This window comes from Mesocricetus auratus, unplaced genomic scaffold (assembly GCF_017639785.1).
Source record: "Mesocricetus auratus isolate SY011 unplaced genomic scaffold, BCM_Maur_2.0 Super-Scaffold_100013, whole genome shotgun sequence".
Classification (NCBI taxonomy): Eukaryota; Metazoa; Chordata; class Mammalia; order Rodentia; family Cricetidae; genus Mesocricetus; species Mesocricetus auratus.
Genome location: NW_024429196.1, coordinates 9,493,244 through 9,510,958, shown reverse-complemented (window position 1 = coordinate 9,510,958; position 17,715 = coordinate 9,493,244). Strand labels below are relative to the sequence as shown.

Below are 17,715 nucleotides of genomic sequence, written 5' to 3'. Positions count from 1 at the left end.
GTATAATACAGCACACTGTGGTCTCTGCTTTCTGTGAATGACAAAGGAAACCTAAAAACAGACAAACAAACAAACCCTGATACCATGCTACTCTCTCAGAACCTCCCAAGTCCTAAGTTTCATCTTCTTAACTTTTGTTTGTTTGTTTTTTTGTTTGTTTTTTGGCAGTTGTTTTTGTTATTACTATTTTGTTTTTTTTTTTTTGAAGTAAGGTCTCATGTAGACTAGGCTAGCCTTGAACTTACAACATAGCCAAGGATAATCTTGGAATTCTGGTCCTCTTCCCAGATGCTAGCATGGATAGGCATGTATCACCATAGCTGGCTTTCCAAATCCTACTTCTGATTTCTTTCTCTCCTCAGCCAAATTTCTCCTTTTTTGTATAGTTTTAGCTATTTACACACACACACACACACACATACACACACACCCACACATACACACACACACATACACACACACCCAGACACACACACACACACACACACCCCACACACACACACACCCCACACACACACCCACACATACCCACACACACACACACACACATACACCCACACACATACACACACACACACACACACCCACACACACACACACTCTTCAAGTCTCTATTGTTGTCTTTCAAAAAATGAAATTGTATTAAGTACTAATTAAATTCAAACTCTGATCCACTTGATAACATCCTGAATTTGGGATACCCAATAGAGCACTTGTTAGTAACTCCAAATCTTTGGGATGTCATCCAGTCCAAGTATAACTCAGTGATTTTGCCTTTACACTGTAAAGCAGTTACTGTACAAATACAAAATCAGCATCCTCTTGTAGGTATCATTTCTGTTAAGGCAAAAGGCGGTTTTTTTTCTTATTATTCCAAATAATTCTAAATGAAAATTATGGTAAAAATATAATATAATGACAATTTTAATATAATAGTTGGTGACACAAAAGGCAGTATGCAGAAATAGCCTATTCTCTCTTGACAAAACATATCTAGTCATCAAGTACCAGGCACTGTGAGTTCCCACTGTTGACAGTGACCCCTAAAGGCTGAAAGTTATGCAAACACTGAAACCCAGAACTTTAAGGGTATAATACAATAGCTAATATGACTGGGTGAGATATATTAACAATGAAATCTACTACCATGGTCATGGTTATGGCTTCTGTGACTGTGAAAAATACCATGACCAAATGGGTTTTCTTTTGTCTTACAGCTTATAGTCCATCATCCAGGGAAGTCAGAATAAGAACTCTAGTAGGGCTGGAGCCTGACTGTAAAGGTCATGGAGAAGTGCTGAGTACTGCCATGCTCTCCATGGCTTGTTCAGCCTGCTTTCTCATAGTGCCCAGGACCACCTGCCTGGAGGTAGCACCGCCCATAATGGATGGGCTAGAGCCTCCCATGTCAATGACGAACAAAGAAAATGTCCACAAGTTTGCCCGTAGGCCAGTCTAGTAGAGACATTTTCTCAATTGATACTTTCTTCTCTAAAATAACTGGAGCCTCTATAAAGTTGACATAAAACTAATCAACATAATGGAATACCTGTGACCTATTCCATGGTCAGCAGGCAGTGGCCATGGAACTCCCCAGCATTACACCTGCTTTTGAAAATAAAGTTTTATTGGAACACAGCTATATCCTATGATTGATCTGCTGTCTATAACCACATTTGCACTGTAATAGTAGGATTGAGGAATTATATCATAAACTATGTAGTCTCCCCCTCAAAAGTCCCAAATGCTTCCTAGACCTTTGCAGAAAAAGTTTGCAGAACAAGGCTAGTAGAAATGGGTCAGGTTCAGAAATGCTCACATGCTTGTGTAGGCAAGGCTAGCCCGCTTCCTGTCCTGACCATCACTGTGCAGGTGGGATATTATATGAGAAGTAGGGCGAGCTTGGAGCTGGAGGGCAGGAGTGGGGGAGGCAGAGAGAGGATCTTTTCACACTCTAGGAACTTAGAGGGAAACGATTTTTAAAGCAGTGTAAGGAAAGGTCACAGCAAATGTTTCTCTAAAGCTCATGGTGTCTTTGCTCCGTTATTGATAGTTGCTGGGATGCAGGAGACAGTTCTCACGGTTACTGGGAAATCTGTCAAGGAGGTGATGAAGTTGGATGATGATGAGACCTTTGCCAAATTCTACCGCAGCATGGATCACAATCTACCTAGAAGTCCTGTGGAGCTGGAGGAGGACTTTGATGTCATTTTCGACCCTTATGCTCCCAAGTGAGTTTGAGAATGGCTTCCTTCACATGCTCCCCCAGGTCCTGTCACCAGAAACGTCTGCCGTGGATATTTGCTCGAGAATCAGATGCACATTTCCTCAGGGCAGAGAAAGCACATATGTGGTTGCCCCGCTGTCCTTAACAGGTCTACTGTGCGTCCCCTGGATGTTTGTGCAGTCTTGAAAGGTGTGACTGGCTTTCACATCACTCAAACATTGTGGTGTTTCATAGTATAGCCACTTAGCAGATGTCCACAACTGTCCCAGTGGACATCACTGGAGTTACTCATAACTGGATATTTGGATGATAGGAGCTCAGGTTAGCACAACTAATTAGATAATTAGGAGCCAAGGTTCCTTTGCTTCTAGTGATGTATGAAATTAGTATGGCCATGTCTCAGAGGCATGCAAAGGTGTCCAGTGGAACTTTATAAAAAGTGATCATGTGTTTGGATTTCATCCCTGACAGATTCCAGAAAAATGCATGTGTTGACTGAGATCAGAAAAAAAAGAACAAGCAAACAAATAACAACAACAACAACAAAAAAATCGGGGGAGAATTTAATTAGAACTCAGGTGTGCCCTGCATGTACAGAAAGCAACACAGTCTCTCAAGGCTGCCTTTCCATATGTTGGCTTCTCTGAAAGTCCAGGTTTTGTCTTCACTGGTCCAGCTTGGGTCCTAATTCTTTAGGACCCAAAACCATTCATGTAGTCAAGGGGACAGGTGATACCTATCAACCACAGTGAGGTGGGCCCCATGCAGCATGACCAGAGTAGGGGCACGTGTGCTTAAGCAAGTTGCACCCAGCCACCCACCTCATGTCTCTGCTCTTCCCTGTGCAATTATCAGAGCAACTGTGTCTTCCAAGTATGTGTTTACTCATGGTAAAAGTTTCCCTAAACTACTCCTCACATGATGTACTGCTTTGGATATTTCAGTCTGTTCAATTCACCTTCTCCCCACCCAACAGTCATTGCTGAGGTTGTTATATCTAATTGTGATGTGTGATAATCTAAACAAATGTGTATCTGTGCTCACATGCACAGTAATGATATACAAAGAATGCTTCCTGGCAGATACCTAAGCATTTGATAGTTGTGTGTCACCCCAGGAGTCTGTTTGGAGATCATATCACTGCCACACTACCTCCCCAAGCTGGTCTACCCACACTTGGGACAATCTCAGGGACCACAGATGATTCTGGAGGCCTATTTTATTCCAGTATATTCTTCACAAGTGTGGCTAATTTCCCCAGAAAACTGAAAGGTTGAGTTAATACTAGCTGTGGAGGGAACAGAAAAGCTGTGTGTGAAGAAAACATTTAGTATGGGGCAAAGAGGAGTCAGTGGCGGTGCAGTGGCCGTCTAGCAAGGCTCTCAGAACGTGCTGGTGACAGCGGCAGTAGCCGTGTGCAGAGTCGTGGGCTCCCTAACCAAAAAGCCTAGCCAGCAGTAGAATGAGCTGTCCTATAACACTGGACACCCTCTAGAAAGAGACCAAGGGCACAAGTGAGCAAGGCTTCCAGAACCAGAGCAATCATCAACTCAGTAGGCTCAACACTCCCTTTACCTCCAAGATGTGACATTACATCATGGCAGGAGTAGTAGGATGAAATCAGGAGGCAAAAATTGTCCCAGGTCCAAGACCTACAAGGTTAGGTGACAACAACCTGAGCCACATTTGCTTTGCCCACAGGTTGACATCTTCCGTGGCAGAGCATAAACGCTCAGTTAGGCCCAAGCGCCGGGTCCAGGCTTCCAAGAACCCTCTCAAATTGCTGGCAGCAAGAGACGATCTCCTTCAAGAATACACAGAACAAAGGCTAAACGTTGCCTTCATGGAATCCAAACGGATGAAAGTGGAAAAGAGTGAGTGCCAGGAGCTACCGCCTGCTTCGTAGTCTGAGCACTGCTACCTGTTATTTCCTTTTGATCTGCCTTGCAGGGCCAGTGGATGTTCAGAGAGCATTCGTTAGCAAAAGTGAATTCACACATACACATGTACGCCTACCGGGAGCTTAAAGGTTTCTCCCTAAAGTGCTTTTTAAATGATGCTGTTTTGCTGAATTGGGTCTTGAAATGGAATGAGAGGTGTGTTTCTGGATTTGGTATCCCTCCACTTTTCAGCTCTGGAAAATCTACCCATAACAATTCTCCATTTATTCTTATTTGAGAGTGTCTTAGAGGATCTAATGTGGATATCCAAATTCACTTCTTTGCTCACCCCACCATCTTAAACCAGTACTTTCAGTTAATTCTGAGAGAGGTCCTGGGCTGCTTAGAGTTGAGTTAGATGGGCCAGGGTAGGGACTTGGAACGGACTCTGGAATGGAGAGTGAGGTTGGTCTCTGACTCTATATGACCCTGAGCTACACATCTCTACTTTTATCTGGCCCAGGTGGGTTCCACTACTGTCAAACAGTGATTTTCATGGTAGTAATAGTATCCATCCTCTTGATACTTGAACATTTTTCCTGTAGCATTCATAAATCAATTTGGCAAAATGTTTACTGCTTTTTTTTTTGGTTTTTACAAGACAGGGTTTCTCTGTATTGTTTTGGAGGCTGTTGGTCCAGCCCAGCCTGGAACTCACAGAGATCCGCCTGCCTCTGCCTCCCGATTGCTGGGATTAAAGGCGTGCGCCACCACCTCCCGGCTACTGCTTTTTTTTTTTTTGAGAGAGAGGGAGAATTTAGATGAAATAATTCTCTTTGCATCCTGACTGTTGACTAAGAAATGCTTTCCAAAAGGCCAGGGCTATCTGAAGTACCACATAGCACCAGTATTCTGTTCTCAGTATTGAAAGTCTAATCCCAGTTAAAATCACAGTAGTAACATTTTTAAAACAATAAGTTGGGAAGACAGACAGGTTTATTGGCACCACCTCCACTTCTGTGGGTCTGGGGCTTGTGCTGGCTCTGGGTCCACACTGAAAACCCAGTTTCTTGTGACTGCAGCCTTAGGTTTGAGGGCAAATGACATCAGGGTACCATGAAATTTATCACAAAATGAACTAAATCATCCCTACAGCTGTCAGCTTTATACCTGTGAAGACTGGGTGAGAGATGCTTACCAGGAGGAATCAGTCCCGGCATGTCTAAAGGATTAGGAATTCTGAGTGCTATTGGTAGAATTGGATGGAGTGAGTCTAGCTTCTGATTTTCAGCTGGGTAGTTGGTTCTGATCCACTGACTCGGCCTCCTGCAGGGTAACAAGTACCGTGACACTTGACAACAGCGGTTAATGCTATCCATATTGCGTCCAATGCCGTACACAGTGATTAGGCGTCAAATGGTACAGCTCTTCAGACTTGAGTCCTGTTGGTTGGGAGTCACCTATGTTGTGAACCTTGGCTTTCAACTGAGCATCCTCCCCCACCCCCTTTCACAGTGGCATCCAATTCCAACTTCTCAGAAGTGACTCTGGCCGGCCTAGCCAGTAGAGAGAACTTCAGCAGCATCAGCCTGCGGAGTGTCAACCTGATGGAGCAGAACTCCAACAACAGCGCGGTGCCCTACAAGAAGCTCATGTTGTTGCAGATTAAAGGTATTCCTCCTAGTGGTCTAGAGGAACTGTGGCAGCCTGTGGTTTCTGTCTGGTCACTGTAGGACTCCTGGCTGCATCCATTGTTGCCTGTGGGGGGAGGGCAGGCACTCTGAGTCTCCGTTGCTAGGGGCCATGCCTCCCTCACTGTGGCATCGCAGACTCCATGAAGCCGGGACTATTCCGCCCACTGGAGCTCTGTGAGTTGGTGAATGTGGACACAGAGCTGCTGAGCGGGAGACCTAGAGTTGGACTCAGGTTTTGCCCTTCCAGAGCCTCAGCTTTTGCTTCTGCTTCTGACCCGATAGCCCTGACTCCAACTCTGCCATGCACGTTAGCAGATGCGTCCAAAGTCTCCAGCGTGGGTCTGTGCAGTCTTCTCAGTTCTCCCTTCTAGGATACATGCCAACCTGAGTAAGGAAGCACATACCTGGGGGGGAATCAAGGGACTGTGGGACCAAATGAGCCTCACCCATCCCCAGGTTCTACTCTCCTGCCCTTTTTGTTTATAAAGAGCCGCAGGGAGCTAGGGCTGTAAGGAGGGAGGGCAGCTTCACTCCTGGAGGTGGCCTCTGTAGCTCGATCAAGAAAAGGATGAAGAGTAGTTTCCGCCTCTACCAAGGATTCTGGTGTATTTTCTATATGCCCATTCCTTTTTAATGTATTTAAAAGATGAGTGAAGGGTGAGCATATGACTCAGTGGGTAAGACTGATTCTTATATAAGCACAAGAAACCATGTTTGAATCCCTGATGTTCACATAAAAACCAGGCATGGGTGTATGTGTCTATAACCTCAGTATTGTGGGTCATAGACAGGCAGATCCCCAGAGCTTAATGGCTAGCCAATCTAGGTAAAATGGCGAGTTCAGGTTCAGTCTCAAGGGAAGAAAATGACTAGAGTCCTCCTGATCCCCACATATCCATGCATGGATACAGGCACCTGCACATACTTGCGCACACGGCACAGACGGAAGACGAGTGAGGGGCTCTGATGTGAAAATTACACTAGGTATGCAGTCAGAGTGGGCCAACTCGTCGGGTCACTTAGAAGGGGGTTGGAAGTGGCACAAGGTGGTGCTTCCCTCCCAAGTGATGCCATCCAGTTGTTCTGGGGGCTACAGAGTGGCGTCGGAAAAGAGACCCTGCAAAGAGGCGTGCCTCACCCTGAAGCATAGTTGCATGGGAAGCACAGGGAGTGGGCTGTGTGGAGAAAAGGCAGCATGAATGTGAAAGACAGACCAGTGTCCCTACCACTCACCCAAGATGGGAGGACCTCACTACATCCACAGACACGCTAAAATCCAAGGCTTGGAGGCCACTCCTAAAAGGCATGGAGACCTTAAGGGACGTACGCGCCAGCAACATAAACCGATGTTGCTGTCATGTGGCCCATCTTAGCATCCATGTCCTGCTGGTCCTGGGACTTCAGACTGATAGAGTCTTTAGAATGAGAGGTCTGTAGCAGAGACGCGCCCATCGGGGATGTCTGCATGGTGGAAAAAGTGTGCCGGGCTTGTCCACAGGTAGAAGGCATGTGCAGACAAGGCTGGTGGAGCCTCGAGCCTCGTCACTCAACAGTGGAGACTGCTTCCTTCTGCTCTCTCCCCAGCACTGCTTCCTGTGGGTAGGGGAGTTCTCAAATGTCATCGAGAAGGCAAAGGTGAGTATTGAGATGACAAGATGCTTCTATTAATATGTCCCTTATGAGGTTTTCCACTAGCCAGTCCACACCAAGCTTCTCAGATACCTTGTGTTTCATTCAAGCAGGAAGAGACGGGTAGTGTCCTTTGCCAACCTCTCTGAAGATGCTTTCAGGGGGTGCTGAAGTGAAGGTCTGTGACCTGCATCTCAAGTTTGAAAGCCCTGGGTCTGAGTTGACTCCTGGGTGACCATCACATCTGTGAAGTGCCAGTGTGGCTCTTTCGTGAATATCCCATGGAGAAAGCCTCAGACTAGGAATAGTATCCAAAGTTATCAGTTGAATATTGTACTCTGAGCATTATTGGTCCAAAATCTTGGTATATCTTCTCCTAAAATTCCATTTTCTCAACTTAGACAACCTACCACCCTATGCCCAACTCTTGTGCCATGCATTCATTGTCCTCTGATGGCCAGGTGTGTCCCTTTGTGAAGACCACACTGGTTTTGCTCCTTTACTCATTGTTTCCCTCTCTTTTCCAGGCATCTGAGCTTGCAACATTAATTCAGACAAAGAGGGAACTTGGTTGTAGAGCTACATATATCCAGACAATTGAGGAAGGAATTAACACACATACTCATGCAGCCAAAGACTTCTGGAAGCTCCTGGGTGGCCAGACCAGTTACCAGTGTAAGAGCTTGCCATATTTCAGAGTGAGGAGGCTTGAACATCCTGTCTCCTGGACCCCTCCCTTAACCAGTCCCTTAAGCCAACCACCTTCTAATGTCCTGTCTTACCCCAAAGCTGCCGGGGACCCAAAGGAAGATGAGCTGTATGAGACGGCCATCATAGAAACAAACTGTGTCTACCGCCTGACAGACGACAAACTTGTCCCTGATGATGACTACTGGGGGAAGATTCCCAAGTGCTCCCTTCTGCAGTCCAAAGAGGTACCAGCTCCAAGGACGCAGCTCTGTGCTCAGAGCTGACCTTGTCCGAGAGTTCTAGCTGGCTCCATGCTGACTGTCAAACACGGCACTTGCTAAAGAATGCTCAGTTGCTATTTCAAACCATTACCACTATCTACAACACTAACAAAGTTCAGAAGTGTCACAGATTGCTGAAGGCTTTTATATTTTACATAAAATATAAATATTATCCCCATGTCTTGAGGTGTACAAAGATTAAAATACATTTTAATTAGTCCTAAAGTTTCAGGAATAATTAGTGTGAGTATATATAATTACATATAATTTACATATAGTTAATATAATTTATAGATTTGTCAAGTATTTTTTTCATGTACCACAGTAAATATTTATTAGCTACATGTATTCCCAATGTCATTAAGTAAGGAAGGGGAAGACACACAAGGCCCTTAAACTCCACTAGGTAGAAGCATACTAGAAAGAATTCAGGGCCAGCACAGTAGCTCAGTGAGTAAGAGCACTTGCTGCCAAGCCTGAAGACTTGTTTAGTCCTAGGTCCAACATGGTGGACAGAGAGAACCAATTCCCTCGAGTTGTTCTGTGACTTCCTTGTACGTGCACATGAACACACAACAAACAAATACATAACAATGTTCTTTCTAAAAGTCACACGATTTTCTTTTTTTAATTTTATTTTTATTTGTATGGTTGTGCGGCTTACATGCTTGTTTGTATACCACATGCATGCAGTGCCCACAGAGGCCAGGAGAGGGCATCAGATCTTCCGGCGTTGGAGCTACCAACCACTGTGAACCATCTTGTGATTCTGGGAGTTGAACCTGGGTCCTCTGAAAGAGCAGTATGTGCTCTTCACCACTGAACCACCTATCCAGCCCCATATTTTCTGTTCTTGACCCTTCCAGCCATTCTATTCTTTCACTAGAGAACTTGTTCATTTGCATTTCACACACATATATAAAATAAATGTAATTTTAAGAATGATATGACCTCCGCCCCTAGGGGATCTTAGAATCTTGGAAGTGTACACAGGAGAGACAGCATCAGCTCTTTAGCATCTGCCATGTGTGTGATAAGCTGTGTGTGGATGAATGAATGAATGAATGAATGAATGATGGAGGCAAGGAGGAGGGGAAGGAGGGAAGGAGGAAGAGAAGGGGGAACAAAGACAGGGGATGCTGACTAACTCTAGATTTAAAGCTTTGGGTGGTGTGAGTGGGCAGAAGTGTGAACTCATCAGCAGGGACTGAGCCCTGGAGTCTGCCCTTGAAGTCACACCTCCTTCCTGTGCTGCTTCCAGGTCCTGGTGTTTGACTTTGGAAGTGAGGTTTACGTGTGGCATGGGAAGGAAGTCACGTTAGCACAACGGAAAGTAGCATTCCAGCTGGCCAAGCACTTATGGAACGGAACCTTTGACTACGAGAACTGTGACATCAACCCACTGGACCCTGGCGAGTGCAACCCGCTCATTCCCAGGTACACTGCTGCCCATGTGGGTCTGGTGCAGCCCTGCTCTTCCCACACGTCATTCCTCCTCACACAGAGACTGTGGACCTAGAAAATGCTCACATGCTGTGGCCCGTGGAGGTCACAGAACAGACCTTCCCTTAGTTCTCACCTAACTAACAGAATATGGAGGCTGCAGTTTTAGGGAGGACTCCCACTCCACCCCGGCATCTCGGGTGCTGTTGTGATAATTAAGAACTCCCCAGGGTTTCCATCTTCCTACCCTGAGCCCAGGACACTTTGTGCTGCTGTCTTATGAATTCTGTGGTGGAAGGAAGCAGAAGGATACTGTATTGAAAGAATGGTTGTGATTTTAACATTCACTACAGTGTACGAGAAACACCCACAGCTAAACACTGAGCTGAACTCAAGGAACCCAGTGACAGAGAGGGAGGACTGATGAGCATAGGGGCAAGACTGGGCTGGTTTAACCTATAGAAACAGCTGACATGAATAAGATCTTGAACTCCAGACTGATGGCTGGGAGGCCAGCATGGGACAGATCAAGACCCCCTGAATATGGGTGTCAGTGAGGAGGCCTAGGTGCCATGCCTCCCTCACTGTGGGTAGTAGAGCAGTATTTATCCATGGCATACAAATGGACTTTGGGTGCCCATCCCACAATGAGAAATGCACTCTCACCCTGGACTCTTGGGGGAGGGCCTAGCCCCTGCCCTGGATGAAATTACAGACTGTGGATACACCCCATGGAGAGCCTCACCCTCCCTGGGGAAAGGAGTGGGGATTGGGGGAGGGGGGGTTGGTGGGAGGGCATGGGAGGAGGGGAGGGAGAGGGACCTGGGATTGACATGTGAAGCAACCTTGTTTCTAATTTAAATTTAAAAATAAAAAAAAGACATAAAAAATTCCAGACATAAATCCAAAAAAGAAAAAAAAAACTATTTGGGGAAATCATTAGAGCAGGTAAAACTCCCCTCCAAAATGCTTTAAAACTATGTGTGTCATATAATAAGAAACAGGCATGACATGAAACAGTGTGCAGATTCTGAGTGTCCTACATAGTTTCTCTATTTAAAATCCAGTAATGGTTTTGTTAATATATTTAAAAAGCCAGACCTGTAATCCCAATACTCGAGAAACTCAGGCACAAGGATCACTCATGAGATTAAGGCCATCCTGGGCTACATGCGTCATAGGCCAACCTGAGTTACAGAGTGAGAAAGATCCTGTGTGGGAAAAAAAAAGCAAGAAAACAACAAAAATTAAGTATTATATCTATGTATTGAAAAATTAAATCTTCAAGCAAATACTCATTAATACTGTAAGAACCAGGATTTTGAAAGGCTGAAACAAAGCCTAGAGTACTTATTTAATGTACTTGAATAATGCTGGAGCATAGATACTTTGTCATGGCCAGTTTCTACTTAAGTGTGACATGCGTGAGTGAAGGAGCACCTGGCCCACTGACTTGTCACTCGCTGTGCCGCAGAATCATTGGAGGAGCTTTGAAAACATGTCCCTGCTAGGTCCAGTCTCAGGGATTGCAGCTGGAAGAGGATGGCTTATGTACCAGCATGGCTTAAAGCAGTGCTTCTCAACCTTCCTGATGCTGTGGCCCTTTAATACAGTTCCTCATGTTGTAGTGACCCCCAACCATAAACTATTTTTTGTTGCTACTTCATAACTGTAATTTTGCAACTGTTATGAGTCAGAATATAAATACCTGTTTTCCAATGGTCTTAGCCAACCTCTCGGAAAGGGTTGTTCAACCTCCAAAAGGTCACCACCCACAGGTTGAGAACAACTGTCTTAGAATCTCCCTGGGGACTCTAAGGTGCAGCCAAGACTGTGCGTGCAGCCCCTTTTAACACACAAGCAGCTGACGCTGGGCCCTGGACAGCATGCTAATCATAAGGGGAAGTAGATAAAGCGGCCAAAGCCCTGCTCCCAGGGCCAAGTCCTTCACCACAAGCTACCCCGTCTCCTACTCCAGCTCACAACATGTAAGAGATTTTCACAGCTGAGGCTGAGTCTGCTTCTACAGTAGTCTTAGCGGCCTGCAGACGAAGGTTTACAGCAGACACCCAGCTACTCCCTGAAGCTTAGTGAGGGGTGTGAGTCTGGAATACAGCCACCTGCGATACTGTGGTTGTTGTTCCACAGCTGGTATGGCTGCCTCTAGGCCTTTTTCTTATCTGCTCCCACCCTGCAGGAAAGGGCAAGGACGACCTGACTGGGCCATATTTGGGAGAGTTACAGAGCACAACGAGACTATTCTGTTCAAAGAGAAATTCCTCGACTGGACAGAATTGAAGAGACCTACCGAGAAGAATTCTGGGGAAGCTGTCCAGCAGAAGGTACAGTGATCAAGTCCTTAGCTCAGACTCAATGTGGAGACCAGCAAAAATGGCTGTGATGGCAAAAAACCTCCCTGGGTACACTAGTGACACCGCAACTTGATTTCTGATTCCATTCTCGCCGTCACTGCTGTGGCAATGGGTATGCAGGGCCCCCATTCTTTCCCCTGTGTGCAGCAGACACCCTGAGTTGCCATGAAAGCTGTATTTCTGCCCTGTAGTTCTGTTGTAGAGCAATTGCCTGGCTGGCAACCAAGCCCTGGGTTCCACCCCCAGCACCACAAAAGGAGAGAGAAGAAAAGCCATCCAAGCCACACGGGGTGTAGCAAGACACCTGCGGCAAAGGGGCAGCTGAGCATCTCTGTTCCGTTGTAGGATGATCCTAGGTCTGACGTCAAACCCTATGACGTGACACGCATGGTGGCATCGCCCCAGATGACAGCCAGCACCATCCTAGATGGGGTGAATGTTGGCCGTGGCTATGGCCTGGTGGAAGGAGATGACAGGAGACAGATCGAGATTGCCACCGTCTCTGTAGATGTGTGGCATATTCTGGAATTCGACTACAGCCGGCTCCCCAGGCAGAGCATCGGGCAGTTCCATGAGGGGGATGCCTATGTGGTCAAGTGGAAGTACATGGCGAGCACGGCAGGTGAGCGAGCGTGTGTTCTCTCTGCTCGGAAGGGCAGGAATGCAACCCTGGAGCAGGGCGCCCCGCATCACGTTGGGTGCCCTGGGCCGCTTCAGAGCCCTGAGACACTCTCACCATGTGCGGGGAGGGACATGGAAGGAAGGGCAGTGGAATCCTGGCAGCCTGGATGGCCAGGACACTGCCGTTCTCTTTCAGAAACACATGCTGACGCCCGCCTGTCCCTCACTCTTGCACTGCCCTTAAAAGGTTTCTGGAAATCTGGAAAAGTCGTGATTGGCTTCCACACGGTCTTGACATGTATTCTCGCACCAGGGAGGCAGAAACAGGCGGATCCACAGAGCTCACTGGTCATATAGTCCATCCAGTCTGTGAGCTCTGGGTTCAGTGAGAGACCTGAACTAAGTAAAGTGGAGAATGACAGAGAAAGACACCCGACTCTCCTCTGACCTTTGGCATGCATTCTCTCTCTCTCTCTCTCTCTCTCTCTCTCTCTCTCTCTCTCTCTCTCTCTCTCTCTCTCTCTCTCTCTCTCTCTCTCTCTCTCTCTCCCTTCCTCCCTCCCTCCCTCCCTCCCTCCCTCCCTCCCTCCTTCCCTCCCTCCCCCTGAAGCAAGGAGTACTAACTATTCTGTGACTGTTGGTGCTATGGGTGTGTATGAATGATTCATGGGTTCACAGTTATACTTTGCCCACTCCAAACTATGCAAACATGACCATTTCAGAGCCACAATAGACAGCATTGGAGTCCAGGCTTAGGCAAATAGTTTGAGGAATTAATAGAATCACTTACTTTAAATACATGGGAGTATTTTGTTAAGTGAAGGTCCCAAAATCAGATAATGATATTCTGACTTCTTAATGACTAAAGTGGGCTTTCTTTGTACCTTCAGATCTCAAAACAATGGTAGTTTTATCAACAGGATTGGAGTAAAGTGGAAATGAGGTCATGAGACTCAGTGGGAACTCCTTACCCCTAGCTCTTTCAATTTTGTTGTTTTGAGATACAGTCTTGTTAGATAGCTCAGGCTGGTCTCCAACCCACAATCATTCTTCCTCAGCCTTTGGAAGCCCAGGCTATAGGCATGTACCATCATACTTTATTGAAAATCCCCTCATTATCAATATTTATTTTTATTTCAACTATTGCGTGTGTGTGTTTTGCACATTTGGGGGAAATGTGTGTATGTGTTCTGGTGAATGTGTCTGTGATGGTGGGCATACGTATTTGTGCCTGTGTGAGAGTGTATATTAATCACCTAATCACTGCTGATCACTCTCCACCCTGTTTTTGAGACAAGGTCCCTGACTGACCCTGGAGCTCATAGATTCAGCTGCACGCACTGGCTGGCCAATGAGCATCCAAGGATCTGCCTGCTCCCCACACACCAGCCCTGGTGCTACAGATTCTCACTCCACTCCCAGCTTTAGTAGTAATTTCTAAACACGTTTGTGTTACCTGCAACTGCATTCTCTTGTTGTTGACCCTTTGTAAGTCACTTTTCTGTTACTCTGATAAAATTCCTAGAACAATCACTCTGTAAAGAGAAAGGGCTTATTTTAGGAGTTGCTATAGCTTATAACCTCCAGCTGTGCTGCTCTGAGCCTGTGACGACAGACACGGCACATCAGGGCAGAGAACGTTCCCCACACACGCCAGCCTTGCAGTTACAGATGTGCACTCCGCTCACCAAGACCCATCCTGCCATCAGCTGATCCTCCGCCAAGGGCGGTGGGAAAGTGTCTGTGTGAGCCTGGTCCTGCTCTCCATCACCATGACTCCCAGTCACACACTGGGGTCAGAGGGAATCTGCCTCTGCCTGGGATGATACACAGTTTTCTGGGGTCCCAGAAGACCCTTCAGCCAGCTGAGAAAAAGAGGGTACCCTGTTTTGGCTCGACCACTTTTTTTTTTTTACTATCTAACCCTCGCAGACTCTGGGGAAGAGGGCCAGGGTTATCTGCTGCCCCTCTGGTGCCGCTGCTCACCTCACCTTCTGCCATTATGTCTGCAGTGGGAAGCCGACAGAAGGGAGAACACCCGGTGAGAGTGGCTGGCAAGGAGAAATGTGTCTACTTCTTCTGGCAAGGCCGGCACTCAACTGTGAGTGAGAAGGGAACGTCGGCTCTGATGACCGTGGAGCTGGATGAAGAGAGGGGTGCCCAGGTGAGCTGGGAGAGGGTGTTGCTCAAGGCCTGCGCTGGTGCCCTCCTGGCCCCGAGGCCGGAATCCTCCAAAGCACTGGTGCCCTGGTTCTTCTGCAGACTCCAAACCCTGCCCCGCACTCATCCTACCCGTCTGAGCCTTGTCCGCAGCGAGACGAGCATGTAGGTGCTGAATCCAGTGCAAGTGTAAGGGCCGGTGTTCTAAGAGGTCTCCTCCTGACCCTAAAAAGGGGTTCCCACAAATCATAGACACACCTTTTCAAAGGGAGTAGGTCCAAAGCCAGCAAACATTCCCAGGCTTCCCTTTGCGGGAGGGCGGTGCAGCTGTGCTGGGGAACTGTGTGGGCCTGAAAACCTTAGCAACCATTTCTGCTCACATGTCACCTTGTGTTATGCGAGTCCCTCTCCCTTCTCTTCATCCAGCCGCTTCCCTATGCCTTCTGTGTTTCCACAGCTTAAAAAACCACATTGCCATTTTCGTTTGTTTGCTTACTATTTCCCAATGACCAAGAAGGAGACCCCAATTGTCAGGCGCGTGACCTCAGAGCCTGTATGATGCCTGGCAGGTGCTACTGCCCAAGTACAAGGACCTTAAGACTTAGAAGCTGTTTGTTTTGTTTTCTGGGGGGCTCTTCTGGCATGGGCACTGAGGATAAAACTCAAGGCACTTTGTATATTAGGCAGGTGTTTTAGGCTTACTGAGCTGTACCCCTAGCCTGGCTCCAAAGGTGTCCTTTAATGTTTGAATGATCTGTGCCCTGTGTCACATCCATTAGTGCCACTAGTTGAGAGCTGACTCTGGAGTTTGGGGAAAGCATGAAACTATAGGCAAGTATTTTTACCATCTTGGATGAATGATTAATTGGCAAGAGCATGAAGGATGAGAGCAGAGAAATTTTCTCTAGAAATAGAGCCATACTCAGTCAGCTTTCTGCAGCTCTCAGAACTAATTACGTTCCGTAAAAATAATTTTAAGGCAGAATGAATATTTTCCACTATAGATCATATTTCAGAAGTAGACCTTAGCAACAATGGCATTGTAACTTACTCTGAACAGCAGGTAAATTCAGCTGCCTGTTTTCAAAAGGCTGGAAAGGAATATGTTTTAACCCTGTGTTCATAGACACGTAAAACACTGCCACAAAATGATCCTTGCCTGTGTCAAGCAGACCTGAACTTTGTAAGGTAACTTATGGTACAAAATGCATCCACCTTTCTGGGTACCAGGATGCCCAGGATTCCCGGGCTCAAAGAATACTTCTTCTATAAGGGACGGATTATGCCAAAGTGACATCTTTTGTTTTGCTGCTGGAATTGGTTGGCCATGTTGGTTTTGGGCTTGTGAGGAGGCAGCATGGCATGGCAGAAACATATGTCAATGTGAACTACCACACAGCTTATTTTCAGAAAGCAAAAGAGATAAAGAGGAAGGAGCCAGGGTCCCCAAGCCCTTCAAGGGCATACCCCCAATGACCTCAAGACTTCCCACTAGACCTCACCCACCTTTTAGATACCACAGCCTCCCAGTGTAAGTCCTGGGAGCCGAGCCTTGAAGACATGACCCTGAGGGGCATTTAAGACCTGAACTACGACAGATGCTACAGGAGGGGCATCCCCTAGACTCACTAAGTCAGCAACTCATCCTCCTCATTACTAAGAGGTAGACCTTGTTAAACACACTTAAATCAGCCCTACATAAAAGTACCATGAAAATGCCAATGATCGTATCTATAAAGAACAGTTCATGGCAAAAAAAAACAGTGAGTGATAAAAGAAGGTACATAAGGCATCAGAATAAAATTCCTGTTTTCATATTACAGGAAAAAAACTATACTTGAAAATACTTTGAAAGAAAGTCTATGCATTACACTTTTAATACTGTTTACCTTCAGATGGCCATGGGGATGCTGACATCTGTGTGCCCTGTTGGTGTTGTCCAGACTCTCTGAAAGACGCAAGTATTGTTTCCACAGCCTTGATGGCCCCTTCCTCTGACCTGTTTTCCCATGTTTAAACTTGAAGGTCCAGGTTCTGCAGGGAAAGGAGCCCCCCTGTTTTCTTCAGTGTTTCCAGGGAGGTATGGTGGTGCACTCTGGACGAAGGGAAGAGGAAGAAGACAATGTGCAAAGTGAGTTACTTAGTGTTAGAATTCAGTGCTTGTCTCCTGTCCCTGAAGGTATTTTGATAGGAGGGCTTTAAGGGAAGTCTAGGGGCTGGAGAGATGGCTCAGTGGTTAAGAATGCACAGTGCTCCTACAGAGGACCCACATTCAGTTCCCGGCACCTACAGTAATCAGGCAGTTCATAACCACTCGTAACTCCAGTTCCAGGGGTCTGGTGCCCCCTTCTGGCATTCATAAGTACTGCACTCATATATACACATAAAAGTGTTTTAAAAATTAAAACCTTAAAGTAAGTCTGACCTCATACAGCTGTGCCCTTCCCACTGAAAGCTTTCTAATGCTGGCCCAGCACTGCATTGTGGGGACACTACTCTGCATAGAACTTTCCTTTCACCTGCCTTTTTGCTCAGGAGGCTAGGAGAGTTGTCTTGAACTGAATTCTCAGTAACTGTCCCCACTTTTAATGAAAATTAAAAGCCAGTAGATTTTCTATGACAATCTTTTAATTGCCCAGCACCCACCACTAAATCCTTACTATTTCTGCTTTGTGAGCTTTTGGCAATCTATCAGTAATTCTGTAAGACCTGCAGCTG

At 46.5% G+C, this 17,715-nt stretch overlaps 1 protein-coding gene across 9 annotated transcripts in view; it reads left to right on the top strand.

The window, feature by feature from the left end:
• Positions 1 to 17,715, top strand: part of Svil (supervillin) — a 193,409-nt gene that overhangs the window by 164,969 nt on the left and 10,725 nt on the right. For all 9 annotated transcript variants that reach the window (XM_021236005.2, XM_021236006.2, XM_040755346.1 and 6 more), the window contains 11 exons: positions 2,054 to 2,231; positions 3,929 to 4,101; positions 5,623 to 5,778; positions 7,300 to 7,436; positions 7,958 to 8,105; positions 8,220 to 8,365; positions 9,663 to 9,838; positions 12,042 to 12,186; positions 12,562 to 12,838; positions 14,850 to 15,001; positions 17,023 to 17,128. In XM_021236005.2, coding sequence (XP_021091664.1) covers positions 2,054 to 2,231; positions 3,929 to 4,101; positions 5,623 to 5,778; positions 7,300 to 7,436; positions 7,958 to 8,105; positions 8,220 to 8,365; positions 9,663 to 9,838; positions 12,042 to 12,186; positions 12,562 to 12,838; positions 14,850 to 15,001; positions 17,023 to 17,128 — 1,794 coding nt within the window. The remainder of the gene's footprint in view (positions 1 to 2,053; positions 2,232 to 3,928; positions 4,102 to 5,622; positions 5,779 to 7,299; positions 7,437 to 7,957; positions 8,106 to 8,219; positions 8,366 to 9,662; positions 9,839 to 12,041; positions 12,187 to 12,561; positions 12,839 to 14,849; positions 15,002 to 17,022; positions 17,129 to 17,715) is intronic.